Here is a 12,470-nt window from a genome sequence, read left to right on the forward strand (position 1 = left end):
AGGCTAGGGAACCAGGAAAACACGGGAAACCAAGAATATGTTCAGAATGACACAAGACCAACCAATACTTCACTAAGTGTGTAAGTGGAGGTGTAACTTAAATAGTCCCACTGATGGGAAACATGTGCGTCTGTAATCAGTTGCTGGGCAGAGGGTTATGGGAAATGGAGTCCGGTAAGGAATAGTCCTAATGGTGATGGAGCCCTCAGACGGTGAGTGAGAGCAATGACAAAGACCGGATTTGTTACTGATAAAGTGCAAAATAATAAAATATAGTCTAATTAAGCCACAAGCAAAGTCACCTCTGAATCCTCTGCCTGTCCTGTTATGATCATGGAAGATGCCCCTGAGTTTCCTTACAGTTTTGATACACTCCTTGAGGCCAATGTTAACCTCTCTGTGATTTATGTCCCAGTTCTGTCAGATGCACCCTGGGGGTCTTTGTCTCCACTGTGGCTATCATCAGATCTGCCTTCTCCACTTCAGTGGTCCTCAGCTACACCTTGGTGGTCTTCAGCCCTGCCTGCTCCGCTGTGGTGGTCTGCAATGTTGTGGTGGTCTTCTGCTCCACTTTGCGGGTCTTCAGTCCCATCTGCTCAGCTGTGGTGGTCATCTGCTCCACCGTGGGGATCTTTGGTCCCATTTCCTCTGCTGTGGTGGTCTTCAGCTCTGCCCCAAAGCAGCACCAAAATGGGTGTTCATATTATTGTTACTCAGCCAGTGTTCGTGGGTCTGGTGGACCCGCTGCATTTTTGGGTTTTTAATTCAACACAATGAAAAAAATATATATGTTAAAATACTCAACAGATGTTTACTTAAAACAGCATATATGGTTGATATTTGCCCTTTACCTTTATTATATCATATTTATGAATTAAAGTGCTACAACCTTGTGCGGGAATGGCAGGGGCAGAAACACAAAACTCACACTTACACTCACACTCTTACAGACTCTCTCTCTCTCACATACACGCACATACACACACATAAACACACATTCACATACTAATAGCAGCCCCACACAGTAGGAGGACAGAGTGAAGGTACACAGGACCTAAAATTTCCACTCCTTTATTACCCCCGGGTCCAGTGGACCCCAACATCCTGTATGTAATATATGTGTGTAGGGGGGATGTACAGTGTGTGGTCATTGAAAATTTGTTCTGATATATGTTCTTCGCAGAAAATGAGCCAAGGCCAATGAGTCTGAGTTTGAAAAAAATTATTAATAGTATTATTTTTCTTTTGACAAAAAGTGAAAACGGGTCCCACAGACCCGAACACCATACAAGGGTTAATCAATAGGCATTTTCAAACTACAATGGGTGTTTTTTAGCTGCTCTACCTGAAGGTCCACCCCTAAACCAAACTGCCTGTGGATTAGAACAAATCAGGTAAAGCAGCTGAAAACAACCCACTGATTGAGTAACACCCACTAGCATTTTGCAGAGAAAAACTCCCATGATCTTATGATCATTGACAACAAATCAATGTTAGTTCAATATCCCTTTCTCCACCAGGGGCGGCGTTTCCGTATGGCAGAGTATGGCAGTCGCCATACCCTAGCCCAGTCAGGTGTGCCGTGGAAAATCCAAACCCTCTTTCGTAATTATTGTTTTAAATCACTGCTATTGGTTTGAGGGTTTTACAAATATTTAACCAATTAAAAGCATTCAAAAGAGCTTGTCACTAAACTTTGTAACGCTATGGATCCTCAAAACTGTCAGCGAAACCTCATAACTTCACCCCGCCTCAGTGCACAGCCTGGAGACAGATCTCGGCTTGTTCAAAATGCAAGGGTAAATAATAAATAACTGATATTTGAAAAAGTGCAGCGTTTTCTTTACTAAAACACTATGTCTGTAAAGGCTCATGTTTTTTGTGTGTTTGAAGAGCGGAGAAGAGTCTTAGCTTTTGCCGTCTAGTTGAAGCCTAACCAATAGGGTACAACGGGGCTAAAGGCGCCCTTTGATATTATTTTCATCTAAACCACTAGATGGCACAAAAACGTGGCGTAGCACTTTCCAGTATTAATCATATCATATAATAAAATATCATTTGTTATTACTACTGTAAATATATATTCAATTATTATTGGATCTCCTTCAATACTTTCAGAATATTTACTTATTAAAACGATTTTGTTTCTGTATTTTAAAATATATTTTTTTATATATCAAATGAAAGAGTTAAAGTAGGTAAGTTTCATTTTAATTTTTAATATTTAGATCTTCTGTTATGAATATTATTCCATATTTTAATTTGAATGTCGGATTGAAATAAACATCACCGTTAGCGTAGTTAGTTGTTAGCATAAGTGCGGCTGTTTCCCATACATTGATTAATTTGTGGCAGCCTGCCACAATATCCAAACTGACTGCCACAAATAGGATTTTTCAAAAGGCTTTGACTTCGTTGAATAAACATGAGCATTGCATGTTTCAAAATCGAAACCCGGTGTGGGTGTTTTTATATCACTGAAGGAATTATGTATTTCTGTATTTCTGAAGGAATCCGACTGTCTTCAGAAAATTTGGGATGTCATTTTAATTTCATCTTGCATGTAATGTCTGATAAAGCAGCGTTTGTGTGCTGAGCTTGTGTACAGTGGTTACTGGGAAAGCCTCGATCTCTCTACAAACAAGCGCCTCCTGCTGGCAGAGAATGAGTTTGCATATATGCCGCCACAAATAGAGTGCAAGTCTGTGGGAAACACTGATGAGCATTAGAATGAAGCTTCTTTATTAACTATTTAATGCTCCTATAACTTTTATTAGGGTAAAAAAAAAGGACATGATGGTATTTACTATTTTTACACACCAGGGACTTTTAAATGAATTGTGAATCTAAAATATGCGTGTTAGAGTATTGTTTATTGATAGGTCATGTTATCTAACACATGTAATCTTATTGTAAAGTGTTTTTAATACTACAGTTTCCATCTATTTGATATAGACTTGACTTAAAATAGATGTATCTTATCTAAATTTATTATAAAAGCAGAGGTTTGTTATTTACTGAAAAGTTGTATTTTAGCTGGTGTCAATGTTCTAATGTTGCATTTGGTCAGAGTCAGCCCATTGCTTTACTTAAGTTTATTATATTTTCCTTTTACAGCTGCAGGCTGAGGAAGATCATGAAACACACCAGCAAATCCTAAAACAGACAACAGTTTACAGTTGTTTTTCGGCGGCAGCAGAAATATTACAAAAACTTTTGGGTGAAACTTGTTTACTTTTTTTCATACTTTTATTACTTGCAGAAAAACTTGAAACACAATTTTAAATAAGTACAAAGAATGTCATTGATTTTTGTACATTTTATTTTTCCCGCCGCTGCTGAGGCACGGAGGAGAATGAGCTTGTGGAGATCGCAGGGGTATCTGGCCGATGAGTTTGAAGAGGGGTTTCCCTCTTGCGATCGTCGGCTGTGGACGAGAGTGAGCCGCTGGAGGATGATGTTATTTCATTAACATCGTCTGATCCAGGGGCAAGTGCTCTGCTGGGTTCGGCCCAGCAAAAGCAGAAAATGTCTGAGGAGGGCAAAGAAGCTGAGGCTGAGCCTTCCCAATCCTCCTGCCCTGCGTATTATGAGCTTTTGAAAGTTATGGATCGCACCACGGCGAGGCTTTACTCGAGGCGATGCGCGAAAGTGGTTATGAGAAGATGCCCCTATAGACCTGCTGATAGACCTGGATAAAGGCGAGGGCCTTTCTCCTGATGAGGTAGCCGCACCACGGATCTCGCTCTCTGTGCTACTGAGCAGGCCGCCTCTGCTAGCGGCAGGTCCATGGTGGCTATGGCAGTGACGGAGTGACATCTGTGGGTGAACCTAGCAGATATCGGGAAAAAAGGGGTCCTGGCCCGTCTCGGTTTGAGGACCAGAGACGGGCACAGAAGGCTAGTGTTGTGGCTCACGCTCCTCCCCCGCCCGCAGGTAGGGGTAGGAAGAATCACGGGTCAAAGGAAGGTAGGTAAAAGACCTAAGGGATGTGATCCAGACAGGGCGTCAGCGCTTTTGTCCGGATCAGAGTGATACCTCAGTATCTACTCATTTCCTTCGGGGGTCTTACATCTGCCCTTATCTTCCCCTTCCTAATTCCCCCCCCTTCATACTTCCTGGATCATGCGGCCAGGTCACAGGCTTCTGCGGGAGCCTTCTTGATCATTAGGCCCCCGGCACGGCACTGCAAAAATTTCCTGAATGTCTGGGCTGGGCTTATGCTTTCAGGCTGCCCTGTCTGGTCTACCGTATCTAGGTCGCCCTGAGGGGCCTCCCGATCACCAGGATATGACCCTCTTGCTGAGGCATCGAGCGGGAAGTATAGGTGGCATTTGCAAGAACCTTCTTGTGTAATGCTGTCTCAGGCAGTGCTCGTCTCACCTTAGACTCTCCCATTTGGCTCAGTACTTCCGGTTATCTGTGAGCAGATGCTTGGAAAACTCTTAAATCCATACTATGGTAAGTGCACACGTTAAGCTTTGCGCACTTTCTAAAAATCCACATAAGTGGTAAGTGTGCACGTTATGCTTTGCCTATTTATACTATAGTCGCACCGGTAGTGATGTCATGGCTGTCGCTGGCCAACGTGTTGTTGGTGTTTTTTCAATGTATGCTTCAGACACGGGTCACGACAAGGCGTTCCCCATAGCGACCCCTAGAGGACGCAGTGTCTCGTTCCCTACTCAGGGAACCATGGTTACATACGTAACCTGAGACGATTTTCACTGGTATTGGTACCGAATACTGAAATTTTGGTACCGTGACAACACTAGTTCAATATAACGTATATAATTTTTCTGCAATTATACATTTTAGGCGCAGTGAATGGCACATTTTTTCTTTAGGGTAGGGCCTTTAGCCCCATTGTACCCTATACTTTTTTACGTTTTAAATATCCTGTGCATATAGCGCTTCATCATCTATATCATGAGATTTTGGCCAAGTGTATTAAACGACAAGAAAAACTAAGTGCCCATATAGCTACAATAAAAGTTATAACCTGAAAGTTGATGAAAGCGTATAATGCGATGCACTTGCTGCCTCAGATGCGGCCCGCCCCCCTTGAAGGTCAAGTTAATTTTATTTTCTCCATAGCGCCAGATCACACCAGAAGTAATTTAAAGTTACCTTTCATATAGAACAGGTCTGTACCTTGTTCTTTTATTAAACCAACTAAATAGCCTTATGCTATTTATCTTATTTACACGACGGCATGTCAATTCTGTCTCTATGTTACATGGTCGACCTCTCTCATGAATTCTGCGTGTCTATGTGTTAATGAATGGAGCAGACGAGCGGTTTTGTTTACTACTCGTACTGAAGCGCGCATGACGCTTCCGGTGATATTAAAGGTCACATATTTTAAACCTTTCTGGAGTTTTATTTTTAAGTCTTGATGTCCTTAAGAATATATATTTGCGGTGTAAGTACCAAAAACCATCTCAATATATTTTTACAGCTCCTCTCTCAGGAGCTCTGGAAAGAACAGGTCTATTTTGGCCTGTCTAATTAATATTCATGAGCCTCTCTTCTGATTGGCCTGTTGTTTTCTGAGAGATGCATGGCCAGGCCAACCACAGGTAACTAGGGTCAGCCGACGTCACAGCGCTAGCTGGAGGCAGCAAAACAAAGGGGAAACTGGAGGCGGCCCATTCAAACCAGCGCAGATTCGGCTACATAAGGAGCTTAAAATATCATCTTCTTATGATGTTGGGTGCCAGAATCGACGTAATACAGCCTCAAATTAGAAATTCGATCGCATATCTGCTGCCACTTCCAGACAAAAAAATGACGACAGCTGTGGTTCAGGGTCATGTATTCTGTAGCCTGCTGTGGATTGGTGATACTCACAAATAAGGTCAATAGAAACACCGGTAATGATGGTCACTGCAGAGGGAAATGTTGTCCTGCCTTACATGTTTGAGCCGAACTCTGACCCCGAATCGGCGACGACAGGAGACAACCAACCACCTCCTCAAATGTGCTTACAACAGAATGTTTCAAAATGGTAATTCATGTTTTTTTTTTCAAACACCGAATGCAGTAAATACAAACCTGACCAGCCGAGCGTTTGCGTGTGCTGTCAGATATCATCAAAATTTCGATGTTGACCCAACATACTTTAAAGGGGACTATTATACCCCTTTTTACACGATTTTTACAAGTTTTTTTTTTTTTTGTATTTTTTGCCATTTTTGCATTTTTCTTGATAGGACAGAGGAGATATGACAGGAAGCGAGTGGGAGAGAGAGAGGGGGACAGGATCGGGAAAGGTCCACAAGGCACGACTCGAACTCGGGACACCCAAAGCGCAAAAGTATTATCAAAGTATCTAAAATGTATCTTAGCAAAATTGTTATGTCAGGAGAAGCAGCTGTCACTTCATAGCTTTTTTTGTTTTTCAGTCTAAAGCATTTGATCCGTGAACAATGCGTACATTAGTTTTTGAATTTAATACTGAAAACAGAAACATGAGAAATGGCACCTTTTTTCCAAAAAAAAAAAATCATCAAGTGGAATTTTCAGGGTTTTTTTTATGTTTTCAACATTAGATCAAAAAATGAATGAATTCAACATATACGAATCGGCACTTAAATTCAATCATTTTTTGACTTGTTTCTGCTACACGCCATGGTTCATTTGTCACCATCTGTGCCTGTGTTGTAGGTTTCGGGACACTGTAATTCAAATAAGCCCTAACGCAACCTTCTCAGAAGTACTTTTGTGAGCTGAGGTCAGGTATTAAAACAAGTCTCTTGTTCTGATGACATCCTTTAAATTGAACAGTCTTATTGGTTTTGGTTGAATCATTGGTGTTTGGACTAGTTATGACCAGGTTTTCTGTTCACATTAAACTTTTCTAAAGGACAATACACTTTAAATTGCAAATCCAGGCCCAGCATCCTAATACTCAGCAAATAATATTTATATGATGTTGTGCATTACCAAACTTCCTCATAGAATATTTTCAGGTATTTGCAGAGAATCAATCATACACATATTACAATAGTCTGTTCCCCACAATCCAACAATGAAGACAAGTGAATGACTGCAGGATTGAGATTATGTAAGATATAATACATGAGTCATAACACATTCAGTGGTGTAGTCAGGGCCATACACACATATACGTCTCTTTCCCGCAATCCAACAATGAAGACAAGTGAATGACTACGGGATTGAGTTTATGTAATATGTAATACATGAGTCATAACACATTCAGTGGTGTAGTCAGGGCCATACACACGTACTGTATACATCATATGTTTACCTTCTGCTCAGGGCTGTTTGCGAATTACAACTTCTAAGGATATTTGCGTATACCCTCAGTATACCCATCTGTTTTGTTGTCTGTAATCGGTCTGAAATTGGTGCATTATCACTTCTGTTATTCTACCTTTTCCCGCCCATCATCGACTGAGTGTGCATGTCCACTGCAGCAAGAGAACTTGGACACAGGCTGTAAGGAAATATGGCAGCAAGTAGATACACTCTCACACTGAGGCATCGGCAAGTAAAATGAATAAAAGAACATATAACAACAAGTGAAATAACTGAAAAAAGCACACCCAAGGTGCGGCCACGACACGAAACAAGAATTATCCCAAGAATTATTCACCATACATATGGAAACCTGTTTGCACCTCAAGACAGCACACTTTGTGATAAAATGTCATATTGCAAGACAATTATTAAACTTAAGTACATCAGAACACAGGGTCCAACTGCTTTGCTGCCTTAATAGACTCCTTTTTATGCAGTTTCCCTATTAGAGCCAACCAAGCTGCTGGATGTTTTGTGACTCAGTCCGACTGAGGGGGCGTGTTCTGGTGGGAAAATGACATCAGTGTGTACCCTCTATACTAGAACAACATGCCTACACTCATGCTCATTATAATGCCAATATTTTGTGACTATTTTATTTGTCATGTGTGTCTTTTATTATTAACACTACTCATTGTGGCCTGCAAGAAAATGAACAAATGGCCCAGCATACTAAGAAAAGTTAATTCATAGATCTTTCAGATTTTATCCAACACAGCTTTTGAAAGTGATGTCTTCCAAACACATAACTCATGTTGTGATGTTCAGTGGTTACAATAAAATTAACAGCATAGCACAGATCACAGACTTGACTCAGTTCAGTCAAACCAATTGTCAAATGATTAATATATGGGAATCATCAGTTATATAATAACTGTCTCATTGTCTAGAATCCACAGATATGACCTTTAATGTCACCAACTTTCCTTTTTAAAACCTAGCACCCAGTACCCACCAGCCCCTAAACAAGGACAGATGACATGTTGTGTGAATGACCAGGTCAGGGGAATCTCTGTTTGAAGAGACATTGGTCAGGGTAGAGAAAGAGGTGGGAATAGACAGAGGGGTCTTTGTGATGCATAACACTGTGGATTCATATCCGCAAGGGTCTTGCACACACAGACAACCACAACTGTAGTAGACAGTACAGCTGTCTATATGTGTCTGTAAATATGACTGCTTATTCATTAAGATACTGTTGTGCAAGGCAGAAACATTTATGCCACTGTTAATGTATTCGGCTATTATTAAGACCTTCACTAATTTAACATTAATTTAACCATATTTTGCCCACAATCACATAATAACTTGCTTCTGAAGAACTAAACCTCCAATAAATACTAACAATTTATTTGAGTACTTCTCTTTGAAATCAGTCTGTTAATTAATAACATTATGAAATCTTTATATTTCAACTGCAAGTTAAGTCAGGAACATTTCACTTGGACTGTGGCATTCAAACAATTATATCACTGAACAGGGGACAGGCCACATCTGTTGTGGGTGAAGTTACCACCATATGCATTTAAAGCAATGTCTGCTGCCTCAACCCCATTTCCAATTCCAGTTAACCATGGAAAGAGGCCAAGAGCTGGACAACAGAGCATCAGAATGGCTCTCTGGTAGTCCTGTGTTCCCCTTTATTATAGCTGACATTCTTTGGCTTGCACTCTCACTCAGTCTCTCACTCACTCTGCTGTATTTTTTTGTTTTTGTTTTTTGTTTTTAGATTTGGCTGCCTGCAAGCAATGTATTTCATCTCCAGATTCTTCATCATTTCTTGTTTTCCTAAAGATCACTTTAAAGAAATAATCTCTATAAAATATTCTCTTTCATGATTTTATATTCTAGAAATTATTAAGGCCATCAAAAACGTGATTGTATGGAAAAAAGTGGTATGATTCAATAGTTTTATTTATGCATGTGTTACAGTAAATAAGTCTGGCTAAAAAATGTTCTAGTATTTTTAGCCTAATGAATAAGTGCACAAATGAATTGTATCTACCAGCCACATGTCTCCAGAAAGGGGGGGGTTTGGGGTCATGTCCCTAACCCCCATCTTGAACACAAAGTATTTACAAACACAAGTTCTAATGCCTGTCAAATGCAGACAATTGGCTTTACAGTCTAACTGGGTATCTGCATGGCTTTATGTTGCATGTAATAATTACACAGCCCACACAGCCCACCTTTCAGGGCTGGCTAGTATATAGGCTTTTTAATATACGTATATTGATATCTTTTCAAAAATTATTTATATCGATATACAATACTGTGATTCTTTTATTTATTTAAATTTTTAAGTTCTGCTTTAAAAAACAACTGTTGTTTTAGAATGCAATGTTTATATTTTAACCCTTTGTTGGCTATAATGTAGGCTATAAGCTTAGCCTACAAAAATACTATGACAATATTTGTTTTCATAGCCTTCAGTTTGCACATTGTCTGCCCTGAGACAAATATTCAAGTCAGGTCATTTGTCTATCCAGGGCAGATTTTGAATCTTGGTACTCCAACTGTCCAGGTTTTATGATCATTACACCATCTTTTTCTCATTTTTGTATTGGCATTTGTGATTACATTTTTTGAAATTATAGCTCTGTCATGGATGTACTGTAGTCAGTTTTTGAGGCATTTTTTTTGTTTGTTTGTTTGTTTTGTTTTGTTTTTTTTACAGTAGCCTGCCCAAATGATGCTAACCCCTATAAAAAATGAGTGTTTCCCACTGATCTATATAGTGACTGGATTGCTCATTGTGTTCTAAACTGCCATTAGGCGGATTAGGCGGTAGAAATGTTCGAGCAGCCATCTTACTATTCCCTACTGGCAGTGGGCATCATGACAAGTGTGACAAGTGTCAGCCAAAACCTTGACCTAAAATCACCCGATATGAAGCGAATCAGTCACACAGGATTAGATTTTAGGATATGTGTATGTAAATTAATTGTTACTTAAGATGTTATTTGTAATGTTTATGGTCTGTTCGGGCAGGATAAGCGATATATATTGAAATCGTTTAGGTGGGTGTGTCAGCTGCGTACTTGCTGACACAGGTAAATGATCCAACACAAAATATATTTCTTTTTGTACATAATTATGCAGGAACTAATAAACATGAAAATATATCTTGTATTAATATCAGTAATTAAGGTATATTCGTATACAAATAATTAATCTTTATTCAGATTTCAAAATGAGCACTTGTCATTTGTAATATATGTCAGATCCCGTCCGTCTGATATTCATTATGTTCATCTGATGTCCGCTACTGTAATGAAAATGATACGTAAGGGGAAATTCCCGACATTATACAAATAACTATTTACATACATAAGACATTTCTGTTGTAAGAATGTACAGGGATACTTCAGATATAAAAATGTTGACTTGTTAGGTGATGTTTTCTCATTAAAATTGTATGTTTCCTATTAATTCAAGAGAATGCATGGGAATACTAGGAAATACCAATATGGTGGTGCGGTGGCTTCACTTTTACTACGTCATGAGCAATCCAGTTCTCTATTACAGATCAGTGGTGTTCACAACCCCTCTATATCATATATCGGCATTTAGAAATAATTTTAAATTTTAAATTTTAAAATACAGAGATATTATTTTTGGTCCATATCGCCCAGCCCTACCCTATAGGAGTAAATAAGGAACAAAGATGTGCCTTTTGAAAGGGTAACATGTAAGCATAACACTGACAGCTTGTACTTTTTTTTTTTTTTTTTTAAAGTGTACTTGCTTTTTATTGCAGCTTTTTGTTGCTGCTGTGGACAATTAAAGATGAGTAAATGCATTTGTCAGGCTTTTAAAAAATACATACAGTGTCTGCATGGATTAAGTGGTCTGCATGGAAAGCTTGTATGAAAAAAAAAACTGAAGATATCATAGGCACAAGGCCTGGTACCTTCTTTCAGATTAGCCTTGTATGGTCCTACAAGGATTATTTTGTCATGCAATGGAGTAATGCAAAATACTGTCTAGTCATGGTCGCATCAGTTGCACCATCCTAAAGATGGCCCTGGGATCATCTGCACATTCAAAGGTTCATCTGGCCTTCAAGCAGCTGCCAAGTTTTTTGAGGCATTACTAAAAGGAGGTAGAGATAATGTGAGATTGAGGAACCTGCTGGCTGACTGCACCTTTCTATTAAATAACCTATTGAACAACAACCCCCCATGTGGAATGCAGAAAGTGCTGCCAATGCTAATAGTCTAGGTGATATGTGCAAAATTTGAGGTGATATGTTCACTTTTTCATAAAAGCATGAAACTTGGTACATTTGTACAGGTTAGGGCCCTGAACATTTTCAGAAATGGAGCCATCGTAAAAACACCTCGTGGTTGCCATGGCGACCATTTTACTTTCCACCATAACCAATTTATATATTTTGTGTCATATCTCCTGAACCAAACATGATAACACATAAAAGGTGATGTCTATCCCTATGTTTTGATGGCCAAGGATTACAATGATACCATATACAGCAACATAAACTGTTCAGGTGAAGAGTTAATGGTGAAATCAGCAATGTGAGAAGGAAATCACAGTATCTGAGCATCACAGTATCACAGCATTTACAAAAGTCCATATTATGGCTATTCATTTTTTTCTTTCTTTGATAATTAACTAATATTTTATTCAATAATATATTAAAAGATTGTTTTCAAGAATACTATCATATATTTCAGAGATATAAATAAAAATCATCTCAGGTAAGTGTATTTTTCCTTACCTCTCAGGCAGAGTCAGGTAGGTGGTAGTGTGTTTCCAATACATTTTGTTCTCTCTCAACAATGCTCTAACATCACACGCAGATGGCAACACAATCAGGTGAACAGTTAATGGTTAATTCAGTGACTTTATGAGAAGGATTACAATGAAATCGCAGTATCTCAGAAGATGCAGATTGAAATTTCAAACATATTTCATGTAAACTTAATTTACAATCACTCTCTGGGACCAGAGTTGTCTATTATGTTGTCTGTTTGGAAGGGCCTGATGCTCCTGATGTTGTGCAATGCAAACCTGCATGATCGAGCTGTCTTTTCAATATGGTCCTTGAAGGTCAGCTGGTCATCAAAGAATAATTTTTGATGAACCTAGCTGGATGGTGAAATCATGCTGTACAGTTCGAG

General features: G+C 39.2%; 1 protein-coding gene across 1 annotated transcript in view; it reads right to left on the bottom strand.

The window, feature by feature from the left end:
* Positions 1-496: 496 nt before the first annotated feature.
* LOC107723780 (collagen alpha-1(XXV) chain-like) overlaps positions 497-12,470 on the bottom strand; it is a 27,435-nt gene continuing 15,461 nt past the window's right edge. Inside the window, exon 3 of the mRNA XM_016532491.1 lies at positions 497-669. Coding sequence (XP_016387977.1) covers positions 497-669 — 173 coding nt within the window. The remainder of the gene's footprint in view (positions 670-12,470) is intronic.

Source organism: Sinocyclocheilus rhinocerous, unplaced genomic scaffold (genome assembly GCF_001515625.1).
Source record: "Sinocyclocheilus rhinocerous isolate Xijiao unplaced genomic scaffold, SAMN03320098_v1.1 scaffold3653, whole genome shotgun sequence".
Classification (NCBI taxonomy): Eukaryota; Metazoa; Chordata; class Actinopteri; order Cypriniformes; family Cyprinidae; genus Sinocyclocheilus; species Sinocyclocheilus rhinocerous.